Raw genomic sequence first — 23,227 nt, forward strand, 5'->3', positions numbered from 1 at the left:
CAGGTTTTTGCCTGCCATATGAGTTCTGTTATAGTCACAGACACCATTCAAACTGTTTTAGAAACTTGTTTTCTATCCAAATCTACTAATAATATGCATATTCTCATTTCTGGGCAAGAGTAGTAACCAGTTTAAATCGGGTACGTTTTTTTATCCGGCTGTGAAAATACTGCCCCCTATCCCAGACAGGATAAACACCATGGGATCACGCAGCCATCATACCGCTCAGGAAGGAGACGAGTTCTGTCTCCTAGAGATGAACATACTTTGGTCTGAAAAGTGCAAATCAATCCCAGAACAAAAGCAAAGGACCTTGTGAAGATGCTGGAGGAAACAGGTACAAAAGTATCTATATCCACAGTAAAACGAGTCCTATATCGACATAACCTGAAAGGCCGCTCAGCAAGGAAGAAGGCACTGCTCCAAAACTGCCATAAAAAACCCAGACTACGGTATGCAACTGCACATGGGGACAAAGATCATACTTTTTGGGAGAAATGTCCTCTAGTCTGATGAAACAAAAATGTAACTGTTTGGCCATAATGACCATCGTTATGTTTGGAGGAAAAAGGGGGACGCTTGCAAGCCGAAGAACACCATCCAAACCGTGAAGCACGGGGGCAGCAACATGTTGTGGGGGTGCTTTGCTGCAGGAGGGACTGGTGCACTTCACAAAATAGATAGCATCATGAGGGAGGAAAATTAGGTGGATATATTGAAGCAACATCTCAAGACATCAGTCAGGAAGTTAAAGCTTGGTCGCAAATGGGTCTTCCAAATGGACAACGACCCCAAGCATACTTCCAAAGTTGTGGCAAAATGGCTTAAGGACAACAAAGTCAAGGTATTGAAGTGGCCATCACAAAGCCCTGACCTCAATCATATATAAAATGTGTGGGCAGAACTGAAAAAGCCTGTGTGAGCAAGGAGGCATACAAACCTGACTCGGTTACACCAGCTCGGTCAGGAGGAATGGGCCAAAATTCATCTAACTTATTGTGGGAAGCTTGTGGACGGCTACCCGAAACGTTTGACCCAAGTTAAACAATTTCAAGGCAATCCTACCAAATACTAATTGAGTGTATGTAAACTTCTGACCGAATGGGAATGTGATGAAAGAAATACAAGCGGAAATAAATAATTCTCTCTACTAATTTTCTGACATTTCACATTCTTAAAATAAAGTGGTGATCCTAACTGACCTAAAACAGGGAATCTTTACTTGGATTAAATGTCAGGAATTGTGAAAACTGAGTTTAAATATATTTGGCTAAGGTGTATGTAAACTTCCGACTTCAACTGTAGGTAGCACAACAGCCGTAGCCTGTTACCTCATTCAACCTAGATATATGCAACACAACAGTTGTAGCCAGTTAACTCATTCAATCCAGGTTGTATCACAACCGACCGTGATTGGGAGTCCCATAGGGCGGGGCGCACATTTGGCCCAACATCGTCTGGGTTTGGCCGGTGTAGGCCGTCATTGTAAATAAGGTTTTGTTCTTAACTGACTTGCCTAGTTAAATAAAGGTAAAATAAAAAATAAAATACAATAAAACGTAGCTATAGGCACCACAATAGCTCTTGAACAGCTAATCAAAGCGCTACCCAGACCCCTCTTTACGCTGCTGCTACTCTCTGTTTATTATCTATGCATAGTCACTTTAACTCTACATACATGTACATATTACCTCAATTACATCAACTAACCAGTGCCCCCGCACATTGACTCTGTACCGGTACCCCCTGTATATAGGCTCACTTGTTATTTTACTGTTGCTGTTTAATTATTTATTACTTTTATTTTCTATTTTTTACTTATCTATTTTTTTACTTAACACTTATTTTTTTTAATTTTTTATTAACTTCTTAAAGCATTGTTGGTTAAGGGCTTGTAAGTAAGCATTTCATTGTAAGGTCTACGCCTGTTGTATTCGGCGCATGTGACAAATAAAATTTGATTTCAACCTAGAAATATGCAACACAACAGCTGTAGCCTGTTACCTCATTCAACCTAGATAATAGGCAACAACAGCTGTAGCCTGTTACCTCATTCAACCTAGATAATAGGCAACAACAGCTGTAGCCTGTTACCTCATTCTTTGCTGCCATCTTGTCTCCTTTCCTCCAGCGCAGTACAGGTGTGAGAGCAGGCAGGTCTTTGTCCAGGTGACCATTCACCACATGCTTCCCCAGGGTGTAGGCCACCTCAAAGGTGATGGCTGTGAATACGTCTTTCACGTCCTTCTGTAGAGACACAAAGAGAAACCAAATGGCAGTTCAAGCACAATGTAATTTCGGAACCCAGAACCAAATCTTGAATGCTCAGTTTGTTATGAGAAAGAGCCAGTGTTCAAGACCACCTAAAGCGAGACCGATTCAATACCAACTATACACCTCACTATATATAACAAAATATATGTATACAATACCATTCAAAAGTTTGTGGTCACTTAGAAATGTCCTTGTTTTTGAAAGAAAATCACATTTTTTGTCCATTAAAATAACATCAAATTGATCAGAAATACATTGTTAATGTTGTAAATGACTATTATAGCTGGAAACGGCAGATTATTTATGGAATATCTACATAGGCATACAGAGGCCCATTAACAGCAACCATCACTCCTGTGTTCCAATGGCACGTTGTGTTAGATAATCCAAGTTTATAATTTTAAAAGGCTAACTGATCATTAGAAAACCTTTTTGCAATTATGTTAGCACAGTTGAAAACTGCTGTTCTGATTAAAGAAGCAATAAAACTGGCCTTCTTTAGACTAGTTGAGTATCTGGAGCATCAGCGTTTGTGGGTTCGATTACAGGCTCAAAATGGCTAGAAACAAAGAACGTTCTTCTGAAACTTGTCAGTCTATTCTTGTTCTGAGAAATGAAGGCTGTTCCATGCGAGAAATTCCCAAGAAACTGAAGATCTCGTACAACGCTGTGTACTACTCCCTTCTTAGAACAGGGCAAACTGTCTCTAACCAGAATAGAAAGAGGAGTGGGAGGCCCCGGTGCACAACTGAGCAAGAGTACAAGTACATTAGAGTGTCTAGTTTGAGAAACAGACGCTTCACAAGTCCTCAACTGGCAGCTTCAAGAAAAGGTTAAGCCGAGCAAAATAACACAGACACTGGACAGAGGAACTCTGCCTAGAAGGCCAGTATCCCAGAGTTGCATCTTCACTGTTGACATTGAGACTGGTGTTTTGCAGGTACTATTTAATGAAGCTGCCAGTTGAAGACTTGTATTCACAATTTATTTTATTTTGAATTTATTACATATGCCGTGAAATTGACCCCATAGGTTTGGGATGAGTTGGACTGCAGAGTGAAGGAAAAGCAGCCAACAAGTGCTCAGCATTTGTGGGAACTCCTTCAAGACTGTTGGAAAAGCATTCCAGATGAAGCTGGTTAAGAGAATGCCAAGAGTGTGCAAAGCTGTCATCAAGGCAAAGGGTGGCTACTATGAAGAATCTCAAATATAAAATATATATACAAATATATATTTGTTTAACACTTTTTTGGTTACTACATGAATCTATGTGTTATTTAATAGTTTTGATGTTTATTATTCAATGTAGAAAATAGTACAAATAAAGAATGAGCAGGTGTGTCCAACTTTTGACTGGCACTGAATATAACAGAAGAATGAAATAAAACAAAACTGTTTGACATAGAAACACCAGATTTATCTGTTAAAAAAAACGTTATTAATGATGAAATAATGAAAAATATTAATAACATTCCACCCATGAGGCCAAAGAGGGCGCTTTTGTTCCTTGACTGCAGGAAAGGGTTGTTTCAAATAATCATTATCTGGTAAGTGGAACTGTGTTTTTTGTGATAATAATGCATTCTTTTTTTGTTTTTGCTCAATCTGATTGGGTGGGCAGGACCTGGCTCCCCAGTGGGTGGGCCTGTGTCCACCATGCAAACTCATGCCTACACCCCTTATGCAAACAGCACATGACTGAATTGCACATCACAAATAGACTACTAACCAAGACTTCAAACTACGTTTTTTCAATACCTGGTTTGCATACCCATTGTTGCCTTAGTTAGCATTTACTGGTAGATATCATACATTTAAACATCTTTCCTACCTAACGGCTACCGATGTCATTCTGTGAGATGATCCATGCCAAAACCAGTTGAGAGCTGCATACTCTTCCTGCCTGCAGACTATATTCTGCCGAAACTAGGCTATGTGTGCTGCGCGCATATTCATATATTGCACGTGCTTTGCGACTGGGTAGTCCACTTTGTGCATAATTTCACTATTGTACTCCATAAATCGTATATCTCCACTACACTACTTTGATACGCATCAGTGGGGATTAAGAAGTGAGATTACAGTTGCTGTCCTTTGATCTTCACAAACCTGTCACACACTAAAGTCCTAGGTCCAATAGGTTCGCCACTGCACACACATTTCTAGAATAGATATAAAGGCTGTTAAGATATTAATGTTTCGAGAAAAGAGTGTATATATTTGGCCTGGCAAAGCAGTTTTATGTGCACATTGAATGAAAGCTGATAATTATGAGTTTTTTACTCCGCTGGTCTCGGGAAGAAATTACGAGTCCTTCCTGTCCGAGCCAAGACCAAGTACAAATGTATCCGACACAAGACCGAGACACTCAAAATGCTGAGTACTACAACCCTTTGAAAGAGCCCTATTATGTTAACATCAGATAAAGTCCTCTCTAGGTACTATCAATCTGAACCTGACTGGTTATAAAACAGTGTCACCCAAGCTTCAGAAGTGGATATGAGCTTCAGAAGACCATGCCAACCTCATCTTTACTGGGTCTGATATTTTCTCCACTCATTGTCCTTTCAGCTCAACGCAGCTCGGTTTGGATTGGCTCAGTAGCGTGAAGAGGGTAAATTTAATACATGTACTAAACAACTGGCATTGCATTGGCATGTACTGTACTCTTATCTTTTCCACTGTGAGACCATACGACCTGAGAGAACCATAGAGAAAGTGTTTCTTTTGGCACGGGACTTGGAAACAACGAAAAGCAAAAAAAAACATAAGCTCTGAATATGATCAAACCCCACGTCCTCATTAGAGAATACTGTTGGAAAAGGGACATGGGAAAATCACATCTTTCTCTCTTTTCTTTAATCTTTCCTGTTCATTAAACTTCACTCACTCAACCTTTAGAGAGCTAGAGACTCTGATGGTGAGGGGTTTGGCTCCATGTTACTGTCTGGTACCACTGACCAACCGGAGTGTCTCTCTTTGCCCATACTAGTGTCTGCCAGCTTGGAAACAAACCCCTCATGAGGGCTCCACGGTATTTTCTTCTCCGGTGGTCTCTTTCTCTCCCTCTCTCATTCCCGGTGGTTGTGCTCTCTCAATTTTTTGTTGTTGTTTCATTTTCCACCGTCCATCAATCCACCCATCCCCTTCCTCTTTCAGGCCATATAGGAGGCCTGAAGTTCTGTCTGGTTGGATTAACACATCAGCCCACACACACTTAAACACTCACACATTTAAACACTCACACACTGACATCCTCTGTGAAGGGGCGGCTGTCTGCTACCTAACAAAGTGAGAGAGTTATGGCAGGAAAGAGGAAAAGTGTGGATGTGGGCAGGACATGAGTCGCCAGAAACAGGCCCGGTTACAAGGCTTATTCCTGCATTGGGAGGGATAAAATACTGCAACCCGCCCCTATGATCATCAAGACCCAAATGAGAAACTTGACTAAAAATGTTATTGAATTATCCTCTTAGTACTATAGCTTACTTTGTCAAGCTTTTGGTAACGCACAGGTAGAAATACCAAGATATGCAGTCTTCTAAATGCTTTATCTGCTTTACTGTTGGTCATAAGTTATGAAGTCATTGTACTGTATGATTGAAGTAGTTTTTTGTGAAATGTCACATTAAGCACAACACAAATATAACTGAATATAATTTGATGGGTTTGGTTCCCAACCTTCCCGTATACAAAACTGACAAGGCTCAGTACCATGGATGGACTATAGAAATATAGTCAGCCGTGTTAAGCATGCCCAAGGAGTGTACTGTACAACTGCCTTGGTCAGAGGGGCTTTTCCTGCTCTAGTCATTCTATTTCCATGGGATGAGCACTGCTGACCCCTGACCTACCATCCATCATTAAACTGTCTCAGAGACAGAGGCTGTGATATCGTGGGAGATGGAGACAGAGGCTATGTCTCAAATGACACCCTATTCCTTATAGTGCACTACTTTTGACTGGAGCACTACTGAACCATATTGAGCCCTAGTCAACAGTAGTGCATTATATAGGGAATAGGGTGACATTTGGGACACAGCCACTGCCCGGTCCCAGGGAAGGAACAGAACAATACGTGGCTGGAGTCTGGGAATGAGCAGCAAAACTCCCATTACATCCCCCTTTATGTTAGGAAACAGTGGAGGTCATTGGCAGTTATTAATGTTCCCTATACCACCCCAAGCCCTGCCTCCCAAGCCCCAGTCTCACCCCCAGCCTAGTTCTAGGCTCCTACCTCACCCTGACCACCCCAGCCCCAGCTTCCTACCACAGCCCTTCATCCCCAGCTCCTCCATCCCTAGTCCACTACTCCAGCCCCAGAGCCCACCCCCACCCCTCTCCCAGGCTCCAACCCCAGCTCCTGTCCACCACCACCCCTCTCCCAGGCTCCAACCCCAGCTCCTGTCCACCACCACACCTCTCCCAGGCTCCAACCCCAGCTCCTGTCCACCACCACCCCTCTCCCAGGCTCCAACCCCAGCTCCTGTCCACCACCACCCCTCTCCCAGGCTCCAACCCTAGCTCCTGTCGACCACCACCGCTCTCCCAGGCTCCAACCCCGGCTCCTGTCCACCACCACACCTCTCCCAGGCTCCAACCCCAGCCCACCACCACACCTCTCCCAGGCTCCAACCACAGCTCCTGTCCACCACCACCCCTCTCCCAGGCTCCTACCCCAGCCCACCCCCACACCTCTCCCAGGCTCCTACCCCAGCCCACCCCGCACACCATTCCCAGGCTCCTACTGCAGCCCCAGCCAACCCCACACACCCCTTCCAGGTTCCTACCCCATCACAGCGCTGCTGTTAACTCCTGTATTTATAGAACACAGGAGTTCCTGAGCTCCAACTAAGACAGAGGCTGACTGGGTGTTAATGGCCTGGTGCCTTTAATTATGTGAATGGAATGGACCCACACAACAACTGGTCCTTACATACAGTTACCTGGCACGCATGCATGCACGAGCACACGAAACACCCGCACAACACACACGAGTAACAAACACCGTTCACAGCGTCACATTCACAAATGAGAGACAACATGGCAGCAGATGACTCTCTACAGTCAAAGGCTGTCATTCTATGAACCAACGCTTGCCTCAGGGACGCTTTGTTTCATTCAAATGTGCCTTTTCACATTAGACGGAACACAAGCATGCCTAAGATGGCGTCGGAGAGAATGGCTGCCGTTTCATGGGCTCTTTAATCAACCATGCCATTTTGATTGTTTTTTTCATTTTTTTAAAAACGTATTTTGTACATTATGTTGCTGCTACTGTCTCTTGAACTGGACAAAGAATTTCTCTTTAATGAGTCGGACGAGAGGGATTTACTCCAGACACCCGAACAGGCTCTCATCCCCGTCATTCACAGGAGAAAGAGACGGAAAATATATTGCATAAAAAGAGATTGGGGTGCCTTGTGAAGATCTGCCGACGTGTGGCTAATCTGCCCTTGCCATCCATACAACTGGCCAATGTACAATCGCTGAAAAATAAATTGGATGAGCTAAAAGCACGTATATCCTACCAATGGGACATGACAAACTGTAATGTCTTATGTTTCACCGAGTCGTGGCTGAACGACAACATGAATAACATACAGCTGGTAGGTTATACATTGCATCGGCAGGATAGAACAGCAGCCTCTGGTAAGACAAGGGGCGTGGGTCTATGTATATTTGTAAACAACAGCTGGTGCACGATATCTAAGGAAATCTTGAGGTTTTGCCCGCCTGAGGTAGAGTATCTCCTGATAAGCTGTAGACCACACCATCTACTTAGAGAGTTTTCATCTGTATTTTTCGTAGCTGTCTACATACCACCACAGACCGATGCTGGAACTAAGACCGCACTCAATGAGCTGTATACCGCCATAAGCAAACAGGAAAACGCTCATCCAGAGGCGGAGCTCCTAGTGGCCGGGGACTTTAATGCAGTCAAATTTAAATCCATATTCCCTCATTTCTACCAGCATGTTAAATGTGCAACCAGAGGGGAAATAAACTCTAGACCACCTTTACTCCACACACAGAGAAGCGTACAAAGCTCTCCCCCGCCCTCCATTTGGCAAATCTGACCATAATTCTATCCTCCTGATTCCTGCTTATAAGGAAAAATTAAAGCAGGAAGCACCAGTGACTCTGTCAATAAAGAAGTGGTCAGATTAAGCAGTTGCTAAGCTACAGGACTGTGTTACTAGCACAGACTGGAATATGTTCCGGGATTCTTCCGATGCCATTGAGGAGCACACCACATCAGTCACTGGCTTCATCAATAAGTGCATCGATGACGTCGTCCCCACAGAAACTGTACGTACATACACCAACCAGAAGCCATGGATTACAGGCAACATCCGCACTGAGCTAAAGGGTAGAGCTGCCGCTTTCAAGGAGCGGACTCTAACCCAGAAGCTTATAAGAAATATCACTATGCCCTCCGATGAACCATCAAACAGGCAAAGCCTCAATACAGGACGAAGATAGAATCATACTGTTCCGATGCTCGTTGGATGTGGCTGGCTTGCAAACTATTATAGAATACAAAGGGAACCACAGGTGCGAGCTGCCCAGTGACACGAGCCTACCAGACGAGCTAAATTACTTCTATGCTCGCTTCGAGGCAAGTAATACTGAACCATGCATGAGAGCACCAGCTGTTCCGGACAACTGTGTGATCACGCTCTCCGCAGCCGATGTGAGTAAGACCATTCAACAGGTCAACATTCACAAGGCCGCAGTACCAGACGGATTACCAGGACGTGTACTCTGAGCATGCGCTGACCAACGGGCAAGTGTCTTCACTGACATTTTCAACCTCTCCCTGTCTGAGTCTGTAATACCAACATTTTTGAAGCAGACCACTATAGTCCTTGTGCCCAAGAACACTAAGGTAACCTGCCTAAAAGACTACCGACCCGTAGTACTCACGTCTGTAGCCATGAAGTGCTTTGAAAGGTTGGTCTTGGCTCACATCAACACCATTATCCCAGAAACCATAGACCCACTCCAATTTGCATACTGCCCCAACAGATCCACAGATGATGCAATCTCTATTGCCCTCCACACTGCCAATTCACACCTGGACAAAAGGAACACCTATGTGAGAATGATATTCACTAAGCTAAGGACCCTGGGACTAAACACCTCCCTCTACAACTGGATCCTGGACTTCCTGACGGGCGGCCCCCAGGTGGGAATTGTAGGTAACAACACATCCGCCACGCTGATCCTTAACACGGGGCCCCTCAGGGGTGCGTGCTCAGTCCCCTCCTGTACTCCCTGTTCACTCATGAATGCACGTCCAGGCACGACTCCAACACCATCATTAAGTTTGCCAATGACACAACAATGGTAGGCCTGATCACTGACAACGACGAGACCGCATATAGGGAGGAGATCAGAGACCTGGCCATGTGGTGCCAGGACAACAACCTATCCCTCAACATGATTACGACTAAGGAGATGATTGTGTACTACAGGAAAAGGAGGACCAAGCACGCCCCCATTCTCATCGACGGGGCTGTAGTGGAGCAGGTTAAGTGCTTCAAGTTCTTTAGTGTCCACATCACCAACAAACTAACATGGTCCAAGCACACCAACACAGTCATGAAGAGGGCACAACTAGACTGAAAAGGCAACTGCTCGGCCTCTGACCGCAAGGCACTACAGAGGGTAGTGCATACGCCCCAGTACATCACTGGGGCCAAGGGAGAGTGACAGCCAGAGAGAGAGAGTGTGAGAGAGCAGGAGAGAGAGAGCGCAAGAGAGAGAGTGCGATAGTGAGCGCAAGAGAGAGACAACTGGGAAAGATAGAGGGTGAGAAAGAAAGAGTAGCGGTTAGAGAGACCAAGGGATAGTAGTGTGGCAGTGGAGGATGAGGAGGAGGAGATGTTATTCTTCTCACAATGGCTCTACTTCTAACCTACAAGTGAAGCAGGTTTTTATCATGACATCTCAGTACTTTTACATTAATTGTTACCATTCAACATCAGCCACTGAACATTTCTTCCTTCCAGAAATTTGTTGGAATGTGAGTATCTTTTTAATGTTCCGCAGTTATCTTGAGGTCCAGCCTTGGCATAGATCCTCACTCTACACTTCTACTCCAGTGGACTGAGGAGAGGATATTCTACTCTGGTGTTGGAAGAAGAAACGCACTCCAGGTTTACGCACCAACTTGAACCCCATAATAAATCAAGGACGGGTTCTCATTCCTGATGCATGACTCTTGTTTTCACCAAACACATCACACCGACTGATGGACAGAGGATTTTAAACTGGATAGATGCCATACCAACATAGACACACACGATAAAATGAGCCTCTGAAAAATGTATCTGTCTTCTAAAAGACCAGTACGGTATCAGGTATATCCAGCACTGATCTTTATAGCTGTTAGGATTTAATGTACCTACATGACATTTATCTTTATAGCTGTTAGGTTTTAATGTACCTACATGACATTTATTTTTATAGCTGTTAGGTTTTAATGTACCTACATGACATTTATCTTTATAGCTGTTAGGTTTTAATGTACCTACATGACATTTATCTTTATAGCTGTTAGGTTTTAATGTACCTACATGACATTTATCTTTATGTGTTTGTGACATTTGTCATGAAAACCTAACAGCTATAAAGATTAATGTCACATGGTACATTAAAACCTAACAGCTATAAAGATAAATGTCATGAAGGTACATTAAAACCTAACAGCTATAAACATACATGTCATGTAGGTACATTAAATCCTAACAGCTATAAAGATAAATGTCATGAAGGTACATTAAAACCTAACAGCTATAAACATACATGTCATGTAGGTACATTAAAACCTAACAGCTATAAAGATAAATGTCATGTAGGTACATTAAATCCTAACAGCTATAAAGATAAATGTTGTGTAGGTACATTGAAACCTAACAGCTACAAAGATAAATGTCATGTAGGTACATTAAAACCTAACAGCTATAAAGATAAATGTCATGTAGGTACATTGAAACCTAACAGCTACAAAGATAAATGTCATGTAGGTACATTAAAACCTAACAGCTATAAACATACATGTCATGTAGGTACATTAAAACCTAACAGCTATAAAGATAAATGTCATGTAGGTACATTGAAACCTAACAGCTACAAAGATAAATGTCATGTAGGTACATTAAAACCTAACAGCTATAAAGATAAATGTTGTGTAGGTACATTAAAACCTAACAGCTATAAAGATAAATGTTGTGTAGGTACATTGAAACCTAACAGCTACAAATGTCACAAACACATTTCAACTCTTGATCTATGAGTATGGAATATGTTCGCTTTCATGTCATCATTATCATCTAAAAGAATACCGGTAGGTAACATGTACAGTAATATTAGCCATGATGTACAGTAGAGTAATTAGCCATTTCTGTCATGTAGGTACATTAAAACCTAACAGCTATAAAGATAAATGTCAAACAATACTCACAGATGGGAACTACTGCTCCAATCAGCCCCGGGGTGTATTTATAAAGCGTTTTAGAGTAGGAGTGCTGATCTTGGATCAGGTCCCTGCTGTCCATGTGAACATATTCATTGTTATCTAAAAATGTAAATAAATGTTTAGATGCAGGTCCTGAAGTTCACATGCTTACATACATCACCTTTCTGCTTATGGGCATAAGAGAATATGATCGGGAATGGTTTAATTGCTTTCTGAAACAATGGCCCTGTGTGTGTGTGTGTGTGTGTGTGTGTGTGTGTGTGTGTGTGTGTGTGTGTGTGTGTTACAGTAAACCTTAATGAGCTCGGTCACATCATGTAGAAGGTATTCAGGACCCGAGACAGTTAAAACACAGCTGGGATTCATAAAGGCGCACACACACACACACACACACACACACACACACACACACACACACACACACACACACACACACACACACACACACACACACACACACACACACACACACACAGAGACACAGAAAACCTGTGTGTGTGTGTGTGTGTGTGTGTGTGAGAGTGTGTGTGTGTGTGTGTGTCTCTTTATGAATCCCAGCTGTGTTTCAACTGTCTCCATTCATCCAATGGAATTGAAAGGGTATACCACCTCAGTCACCGGCTTCATCAATAAGTCCATCAAATCAAATTGTATTTGTCACATGCCAAATACAACAGCTGTAGACCTTACAGTGAAATGCTTACAAGACAAGCCCTTAACCAACAATGCTTTAAGAAGTTAAGAAAAAAAAGTGATAAGTAAAAAATAGATAAGTAGAAAATGGAAAATAAAAGTTACAAATAATGGAACCGCAGCAGTAAAATAACAAGCGAGGCTATATACAGGGGGTACTGGTACATTGTCAATTTGCGGGGGCACCGGTTAGTTGAGGTAATTGAGGTAATATGTACATGTAGGTAAAGTTAAAGTGACTATGCATAGATTATAAACAGAGAGCAGCAGCAGCGTAAAGAGGGGTCTGGGTAGCACTTCGATTATGGGTAGAAGCTGTTAAGAAGCCTTTTGGACCTAGACTTGGCACTCTGGTACCGCTTGCCGTGCGGTAGCAGAGAGAACAGTCTATGACTAGGGTGGCTGGAGTCTTTGACAATTATTAGGGCCTTCCTCTGACACCGCCTGGTATAGAGGTCCTGGATGGCAGGGAGCTTGGCCCAAGTGATGTACTGGGCCGTATGCACTACTCTCTGTAGTGCCTTGCGGTCGGAGGCCGAGCAGTTGCCATACCAGGCAGTGATGCAACCAGTCAGGATGCTCTCGATGGTGCAGCTGTAGAACCTTTCGAGGATCTGAGGACCCATGCCAAATCTTTTCAGTAACCTGAGGGGGAATCGGCTTTGTCGTGCCTTCTTCACGATTGTCTTAGTGTGTTTGGACCATGATAGTTTGTTGGTGATGTGGACACTAAGGAACTTGAAGCACTTAACCTGCTCCACTACAGCCCCATCGATGAGAATGGGGGCGTGCTCGGTCCTACTTTTCCTGTAGTCCACAATCATCTCCTTTGTCTTGATCACGTTGAGGGAGAGGAAGTTGTCCTGGCACGACATGGCCAGGTCTCTGATCTCCCTATAGGCTGTCTCATCATTGTCGGTGATCAGGCCTACCACTGTTGTGTCATTGGCAAACTTGATGATGGTGTTGGAGTCGTGCCTGGCCATGCAGTCATGAGTGAAAAGGGAGTACAAGAGGGGACTGAACAAGCACCCCTGAGGGGCCCCTGTGTTGAGGATCAGCGTGGCGGATGTCTTGTTCCCCCCCCTTACCACCTGGGGGTGGCCCGTCAGGAAGTCCAGGATCCAGTTGCAGAGGGAGGTGTTTAGTCCTAGGGTCCTTAGCTTAGTGATGAGCTTTGAGGGCACTATGGTTTAAGAGATTGCATCATCTGTGGATCTGTTGGAGCGGTATGCACATTGGAGTGGGTCTAAGTCTTCTGGGATAATGGTGTTGATGTGAGCCATGACCAGCCTTTCAAAGCACTTCATGGCTACAGACGTAGTCATTTAGGCAGGTTCCTTAGTGTTCTTGGGAACAGGTGGTCTGCTTGAAACATGTTGGTATTACAGACTCAGTCAGGGAGAGGTTGAAAATGTCAGTTCAGACACTTGCCAGTTGGTCAGTGTATGCTTGCAGTACAAGTCTTGGTAATCTGTCTGGCCCCGCGGCCTTGTGAATGTTGACCTGTTTAAAGGTCTTGCTCACATCGGCTACGGAGAGCGTGATCACACAGTCGTAACACCTTAATAACTTAAAGGAAGACTCCCTGCTATCTGTTTCTCTCCATCACTGACCATAGCTGTAGTGGTATGAGGCTGGAACTAGGAAGGACATCCTACGGCTCTGCAATTATTTTCTGATTATACTGCTCAGTATGTGAAGTTAATACAGTTACTATTGTGAGGGTTTAGGTCAAACTTGTCCAGGGGGTGTTGGTGTTTATGTTGACCAACAAACAAGTCTTACAACGCACTTTAACATTACATTTACATTTTAGTCATTTAGCAGACGCTCTTATCCAGAGCGACTTACAGTAGTGAATGCATACATTTCATACATTTTTTTGTTACATTTTTTTTTGTACTGGCCCCCCGTGGGAATCGAACCCACAATCCTGGCGTTGCACACACCATGCTGGCGTTGCAAACACCATGCTCTACCAACTGAGCCACAGGGAAGACCTAAACTTGGCACTCAACATTATAAAGCTTTACACATGTAGGCTTTAAAAAATAAGTGTAACCGAATTCTATATCAAATGGTAGCTAATTACGTTCTTTGTTGCAGTTTTGAATGTACAACAAGAGAGTTTGAAGACTTCCTGAAGGTTGAAGACTTCCTGTCTTTGAGAGATCAACTTTCTGTGTCATCTTGACAATGACTATTCGAAACATAAAAAGGAAGCTTTTGATTTCCACTTCTCTGCATCTGATTGGACAATTACATTAGTTTTACAGACCAAAGCTCTTTGTGAGAAAAAAAATGATTTCAAATTACAGCAACAAATGTGTAATTATCTCCTGCACCTTTTCTAAACCTGGTTGGGTGGATGCAGATCACCACATTATCCATACATATGGCAAACAAAGAACTTCTGATACCATATCAAAGGGAGTACCAGATAGCAGTGGATAGGGATAAGCAGATATGTTGGGTATTGTTTTAACATGTATCCAGCCTGGCTCAGCCCTGTCTGTCAGAGCTCTCTCCCATTCTGGTGACTGACTGAAGAGCGCTCCAGATGCTTCCTGTAGCCTGCAGTTGATTTGGTCAAAAGCCTGTTAGGGACACTTTTACTGGGACATTCATTGTTATTCTTGAATCCATTATTTTGGAACATTTGAACAACAGTCACTTAGCACTGTGTTTTGTTCGCAGATAGATATAAATCTTTCACAACTGCTGTATAATGGGGCCAGGGCACTGGCTGTAGTGCATTCCAGACCTGAGTTATTTGTGGGTTTGCTTTAGCTTGCCTAGAGTGCCAGGTGGGCATATTTTGCCATTTTGGGAAATTTCTTCCATTCCATTGCAACAGGCAGGGACAATCAAACACAGATAAAATATTTAAAATCTCTTAGAATACTAGTTGAACCCAGGTCTGCTGTGCCGTACATTAAATAAATCTCTGATGTGTGCATGTTTTAATTATATTCCCCATAGGCCAGACCCCGTCTACATACAGGAAACACAGTATTGTGATAGCAGGAGTATGCGCTTCAAGCAACAACCAGGGTGAGTTGCCAGGATCGGAGCCAGGGTGAGTAGCCAGGGTAGATAAGAAGTAGAGCTGGGGTGTGGAGCCAGGGTAGATAAGAAGTAGAGCAAGGGTGAGTAGCCAGGGTAGAGAAGTAGAGCTGGGATGTGGAGCCAGGGTAGGTAAGAAGTAGAGCCAGGGTGGGGCCAGGGTAGATAAGAAGTAGAGCCAGGGTAAGTAGCCAGGGTAGATAAGAAGTAGAGCTGGGGTAAGTAGCCAGGGTAGATAAGAAGTAGAGGTGGGTGTTGGAGCCAGGGTAGATAAGAAGTCGAGCCAGGGTAAGTAGCCAGGGTAGATAAGAAGTAGAGCTGGGGTAAGTAGCCAGGGTAGATAAGAAGTAGAGCTGGGTGTTGGAGCCAGGGTGTGGAGCCAGGGTAGAGAAGAAGTAGAGCTGGGTGTTGGAGCCAGGGTAAGTAGCCAGGGTAGATAAGAAGTAGAGCCAGGGTAAGTAGCCAGGGTAGATAAGAAGTAGAGCTGGGGTCGGAGCCAGGGTGTGGAGCCAGGGTAGAGAAGAAGTAGAGCTGGGTGTTGGAGCCAGGGTGTGGAGCCAGGGTAGAGAAGAAGTAGAGCCAGGGTAAGTAGCCAGTGTAGATAAGAAGTAGAGCTGGGGTCGGAGCCAGGGTCGAGGCTGGGTGTGTGTGGTTGAACTGACTCAGTCTTTCAGTGTTCCCATGGCCCCATAGGAGACCAGCCTGGAGGCAGGTGATAAATACTGAGTTATAATCACAGACTAATATAACACATGCATATACACACCTCATTTAATCCTGTTCTAGCTTGGGGAAAGAGAGAGCGAGAGGCCCAATGTAAAGCATTCAGCCCTCTGTACCCCCTGTTCACCATAACCATTTGTTCAGAAGCTATAGGCTATCCTCCTTTCTAGTAACATTTTAATGGCCAGAACTTTAACCACAGCCTGTTATCAGAAAACACACATCAGATCCTGTCCAAGCGTCTCTGGAAGCCACGTCACCACAATAACTGTTTGTCGGGAGCTTCATGAAATGGGTTTCCATGGCCGAGCAGCCGCACACAAGCCTAAGATCACCATGCGCAATGCCAAGCGCCGGCTGGAGTGGTGTAAAGCTCACCACTATTGGACTCAGGAGTAGTGGAAACGTGTTCTCTGGAGTGATGAATCACGCTACAACATCTGGCAGTCTGATGGACGAATCTGGGTTTGGCGGACGCCAGGAGAACGCTACCTGCCCCAATGCATAGTGCCAAAGCTTGGTGGAGAAGGAATAAGGGTCAGGGGCTGTTTTTTTCATGGTTCGGGCTAGGCCCCTTAATTCCAGTGAAGGGAAATTTTAACGCTACAGCATACAATGACATTCTAGATGATTCTGTGTGTCCAACTTTGTGGTAACAGTTTGGGGAAGGCCCTTTCCTGTTTCAGCATGACATTTCCCTGTGCACAAAGCGAGGTCCATACAGAAATGGTTTGCCGAGATCGGTGTGGAAGAGCTTGACTGGCCTGCACAGAGCCCTGACCTCAACCCCATCGAAAACCTTTGGGATGAATTGGAACGCCAACTGTGAACCAGGCCTAATTGCCCAACATCAGTGCCCAACCTCACTAATGCTCTTGTGGCTGAATGGAAGCAAGTCCCCACAGCAATGTTCCAAAATCTAGTGGAAAGCCTTCCCAGAAGATTGAAGGCTGTTATAGCAGCAAAGGGGAGACCAACTTCATATTAATGGCCATGATTTTGGAATAAGATGTTTGACGAGCAGGTGTCCTCATACCTTTGTTCATGTACTGTACCATAGACTTAGGCTTGCGAAACTACCTCTAACTTCATTCCTACTGGATACAGAGACATACAAATGGTATCTACGAGTTACTCTGAGGAAGTAGTCTCATTGCCAAATTGGGCCTCATTGCCAAATTCCCAAAGTATCCCTTTAATGTAGTATTTGATGTGTCACCTTACAAAATAAATCAGACTGTGACTGAGATTAGAATGACCCAGTCAATGCTGTCAAACCCACATGAGAAATCCTTAACATTAGTATGCTAAAATCTAGTGCTGTAATATTGCCTAATCAGCTCGATACTGTCCAGCCAGATACTTGCAGCCATGCATTTTTATCAAAGGCTATATTCCAAGAACAGGATTCATTCCATGTTTCCACTGTATTTATTTCTGTAGCCTACACTCCTCTGCTCTGACTACGTCCCACATGACACCCTATTTCCTATATAAATCCTGGTCAAACGTAGTGCACTATATAGGGAATAGAGAGACAGCCTCTATGGGTTTTAATATTTTTCCATCCTATGCTTTATAAATAGAGTGGTGCTGCCTTGTTTTAACAGAAACCAGCTGGATGCTATTTTCTTCCTCCTGCCCTGTCCATTCATTGTATCAGCTTTCTCTCCGTGTTTGTGTGTATGTTGGTGTGTGTGTGTGTGTATGTTGGTGTGTGTGTGTGTGTGTGTGTGTGTGTGTGTGTGTGTGTGTATGTTGGTGTTTAAGTGTGTGTGTGAGTTATTATATCAGCTTTCTTGGCCAGCGGTAAATGAAACCAGTGGAATGGCATCGAGGGAATTGAACATGTCTTACTGCTGCAGAACTGTATAAGGAGGCCAACAAAGCATGCAGTGTGGTAGTGGTGGTACCGTGTGGCTCTGGCTCTGGCTAGGAACGTGCCAGTGGCATGGCTGATGTTCTCAGTCTCATAGTGTGTGGTAGGCAGGGGTGTCTCTGGGAGTCAGTCTCTCAGTGTTTTAATATTGCTCGGGTACAGAAGTGGAGGGAGTACTTCACTCATATGCATATTTATGCTTCAACAAGCCCATCTCACAGCCCTGTGGCGGTATGAATACAGTATGTGTCGTGAACCTGTGACAAGGGCCACTGCCATTTGCGGTCATTAAAGAGTGGTATAGCTAGCTAGCGTAGTAAGCTATTAGGTCCATTACAGTCTCTAAGGAGGATCTTTCTTTTTTTTTATTTCACCTTTATTTTACCAGGTAGGACAATTGAGAACAAGTTCTCATTTACAACTGTAACCTGGCCAAGATAAAGCAAAGCAGTGCGACAAAGACACTTATTAAGACACGAAGCTCAAGCCCAGCCCCCTAACAGTTGTCTAGGAACTGCTCTTGGTGCCCCACATTCCTGGCCTAATGTCCACTCTCTCTGCCCTATATGTCCCCAGTACATCCCATAATAACTTTGCCTTGGCTGGCAATATTAAATATCTTGTAGCAGTGTCCAGGCTCTACTTTATTTATAAGCCCATCAATCTATTATGATGGTTGGACCTTGGAGCTTCTTCTGGGTGAAACTTGGGCATCTGTCTGTCAACACTAAAATAAAGTGAAGACGCCATAGTGACGCAGAAAGGCGACCTCCAGCCTGACAACTGGTGGAGATGGGGGGTAGAGATAGGTTAAAGCTAAAACGTTGTAACATCCCATCCTGTGTGTAGTATACATAGTAAATAGGATGAAGGGTTTTGTCCGTTCCAGTCATCTCATTTCAATGGTAGATTGGTAGTTGATGGCCATATCACAACAAGTTAGACTAGCTGTCAAAAGTACAGCATATGCTGGTCCAGCTCTGTCCTCGAAGACAACGAGTGCTTAAGATTTAGTATAATATCCAGGTTTAGTATAATATCCAGGTTTAGTATAATAACCAGGTTTAGTATAACAACCAGGTTTAGTATAATATCCAGGTTTAGTATAATTTCCAGGTTTACTATAACAACCAGGTTTAGTATAATATCCAGGTTTAGTATAATATCCAGGTTTAGTATAACATCCAGGTTTAGTATAATATCCAGGTTTAGTATAATATCCAGGTTTAGTATAATATCCAGATGCAAAAAGTAGATGAACACTGAGCTAAACCTGCAAGCTATTTCATGATACATTTCAAGGTTAACTGATGTACAGTAAGCTGAGAGACAACCAAAGAGATGATGTGCCAATTGCACAAAAATGAATGTGAGAATGTGACACTTGAAAATTAAGGGTGGAGAAAATTCAGCTCTTGAAATCAGTCACTTACTCACACGCACACACCACTCCTGCTCCTTTCAACCACCCATATCATTCAGCACGCACACACACCCCTCCTGGTCCTTTCAACCAACCATATCATTCAGCATGCATGCACACACACACACCTCTCCTGGTCCTTTCAACCACCGATATCATTCAGCATGCACGCACACACCTACCCACAATCACACGCACACACACACCTACCCACAATCACGCACACACCCACCCACCGACCCACAATCCCAATCTCACACACACACACACACACACAATCCCAATCTCTCACACACACACACACACACACACACACACACACACACACACACACACACACACACACACACACACACACACACACACACACACACACACACCTGGTCCTTTCAACCACCCATATCATTCACCATTAGAACATCCCCGGTGTCCATCTCTAGAATGTGAGGTATGACTGTCTGACTGTAGTAAGAAGTGTGTCATTTATTTCAGCTCAAATAACCAAACAAAGTTCGTCTGGAACTCTGGCATGCCTTTGCACAGCCGTTCCCCCGCCACCCAAAACATCAATATGAAACACATTATATGATTTCACTATCAATGAACTGGCGCTCCATAATGTCATGTGATTTACTGAGTGAGTGATCATTTCTGGTGTTTTTCTCTGATAGACGTAGGGTTGTGTAATCTTTGTTAGTCCATGTGTTCACTGTGTGTAAGGATGTCAAGTCTAAGTCCATTACATGTTAGATGAAAATGTTGACTAAAGATGAATTGATCAACTGTTTAATCAAAATCAGATCCATCTGTGTAAACTAATCTGTTTCTCTCTCTGATACACAGTTTTTCCACATACAGATCTGCTATCTTCATGAGATCACTGTTGTCGCATATCATTTTCTGTGAAAAATGGATCAACGCCTACAAAAATGTTCATTCATTATAATCCACATAATAATTTATACACCTAACATATAGAACTGTACACACCTAATGTATAGAACTGAATATAACTAATGTATAGAACTAATGTATAGAACTGTATACAACTAAAGTATAGAACGGTATACAATAATGTATTTAACTGTATAGAACTAATGTATAGAACGAATGTATAGAACTGTATACAACTAATGTATATAACTAATGTATTTAACTGTATACAACTAATGTAGAGAACTGTATACAACTAACGTAGAGAATTGTATACAACTAACGTAGAGAACTGTATACAACTAACGTAGAGAACTGTATACAACTAACGTAGAGAACTGTATACAACTAACGTAGAGAACTGTATAAAACTAACGTAGAGAACTGTATACAACTAACGTAGAGAACTGTATAAAACTAACGTAGAGAACTGTATACAACTAACGTAGAGAACTGTATACAACTAACGTAGAGAACTGTATATAACTAACGTAGAGAACTGTATAAAACTAATGTAGAGAACTGTATAAAACTAATGTAGAGAACTGTATACAACTAACGTAGAGAACTGTATACAACTAATGTAGAGAACTGTATACAACTAACGTAGAGAATTGTATACAACTAACGTAGAGAACTGTATACAACTAACGTAGAGAACTGTATACAACTAACGTAGAGAACTGTATAAAACTAACGTAGAGAACTGTATACAACTAACGTAGAGAACTGTATACAACTAACGTAGAGAACTGTATACAACTAACGTAGAGAACTGTATAAAACTAACGTATAGAACTGTATAAAACTAATGTAGAGAACTGTATACAACTAATGTAGAGAACTGTATACAACTAATGTAGAGAACTGTATACAACTAATGTAGAGAACTGTATACAACTAATGTAGAGAACTGTATACAACTAATGTAGAGAACTGTATACAACTAATGTAGAGAACTGTATAGAAGTAATGAATAGAACTGTAAACAGCTAATGTAGAGAACTGTACAGAAGTAATGAATATAACTGTAAACAACTAATATATAGAACTGTATAGAAGTATTGTGTGTTTCTTACGCCACACAACAAACGCAGGAAAATCTACTTGTTCAATCCAACAATAAGCATTACTAGCCTGGCTAGACTAAACAGCCACACTACCAGACACCTCATGCTTACATGGGCTGGGCTTACACACACTTCATCAAACTGACAGCAAGCCAATTCAAACTCAACATTTCTACACACACAAGATGTGAGTGTGTGTATGTGTGTGTGTGTGTGTGTGTGTGTGTGTGTGTGTGTGTGTGTGTGTGTGTGTGTGTGTGTGTGTGTGTGTGTGTGTGTGAAAAAGGTGTTAAGAACATCTAATAAATGTAATGCACACCTTTGACTACCTAAAAAAGAAAGATAAACACCAAAGGTTATATTATTATAATATTGGAAGTTATTAAAAATGTCACACCTTTGAATACTAGTTCATTGACTAGAAAGAATGCTATTACCAAGAGGTTATTTTGAAAGTGTAATTTTGGCACCACAATTCGAACACTATTTAACTCCACAAACCAGACCAAGTGTTCCTCTGATCTCTGCTTAATCAAACTATTTTACATTAACAAATTCCCTCATAAGGGAATTCAATGATATTCTATGCTCTTCTATTCTATTCTACTACACAGATCAATTCTATGGTGACATGTGGTTCTGGCCTGATGAATCCCACTCTCAGCTTTAGTGGAAGAGTGTTAATCCCACCTAGTACATTACAGTACACCGAGACAGAGAGATGCCAGTTAGTTACGTATGTGGCACGCACCAGATCGCTAATCTACAGTACACTACTGCACACCCAGAAACATAGAGGCTTCGTCCCAAATGGCACCCTATTCCCTTTATAGTGCATTTACGCCCCATAGGACTCTGGTCAAAAGTAGTGCACTATAAAGGGATTTGGGATGCCAAAAATAGAGATATTGCTGTATAGAAGATGTTGACCACATTTACTTTGGGAATTAACATTACAATACCTCAAATCGCTGATCTATTGTGTGTATACCTACAATTGTCACAGTTGAAGCTAACAGTTTATGCTCTGTCTGGTCACAGTGTTCAATTAGGAGAAACAACCATAAGTGTCTAATTATCAATGACTACTGTATATAGTCATCTAGGAGTTCCACAAACTCCACTTCACTGGACAGACTGGATGTTAAAGGCTCCATAATGGTGTTATGATGTGTTGTTCAAAGTCTCTCACATCATGTAGTGAGGTATACTCATCCCAGGGCTGTACGGCAGGGTAGCAGACCTGGGTTCTAACACTATGGCCTGTATGGCAGGGTAGCAGCCCTGGGTTCTAACACTATGGGCTGTATGGCAGGGTAGCAGACCTGGGTTCTAACACTATGGGCTGTATGGCAGGGTAGCAGCCCTGGGTTCTAACACTATGGGCTGTATGGCAGGGTAGCAGACCTGGGTTCTAACACTATGGGCTGTATGGCAGGGTAGCAGCCCTGGGTTCTAACACTATGGGCTGTATGGCAGGGTAGCAGGACTGGGTTCTAACACTATGGGCTGTATGGCAGGGTAGAAGACCTGGGTTCTAACACTATGGGCTGTATGGCAGGGTAGCAGACCTGGGTTCTAACACTATGGGCTGTATGGCAGGGTAGCAGACCTGGATTCTAACACTATGGGCTGTATGGCAGGGTAGAAGACCTGGGTTCTAACACTATGGGCTG

General features: G+C 43.1%; 1 protein-coding gene across 2 annotated transcripts in view; it reads right to left on the reverse strand.

Annotated features, from left to right (window-relative positions):
* LOC106610997 (integrin alpha-9) overlaps window positions 1–23,227 on the reverse strand; it is a 150,903-nt gene that overhangs the window by 62,297 nt on the left and 65,379 nt on the right. For both annotated transcript variants that reach the window (XR_006771232.1, XM_045724815.1), the window contains exon 16: window positions 2,095–2,247. Coding sequence is in view for 1 of the 2 variants with exons in the window: in XM_045724815.1 (XP_045580771.1) it covers window positions 2,095–2,247 (153 nt within the window). In the remaining variant the exon portion in view is untranslated. The remainder of the gene's footprint in view (window positions 1–2,094; window positions 2,248–23,227) is intronic.

Source organism: Salmo salar, chromosome ssa01 (assembly GCF_905237065.1).
Source record: "Salmo salar chromosome ssa01, Ssal_v3.1, whole genome shotgun sequence".
Taxonomy (NCBI): domain Eukaryota; kingdom Metazoa; phylum Chordata; class Actinopteri; order Salmoniformes; family Salmonidae; genus Salmo; species Salmo salar.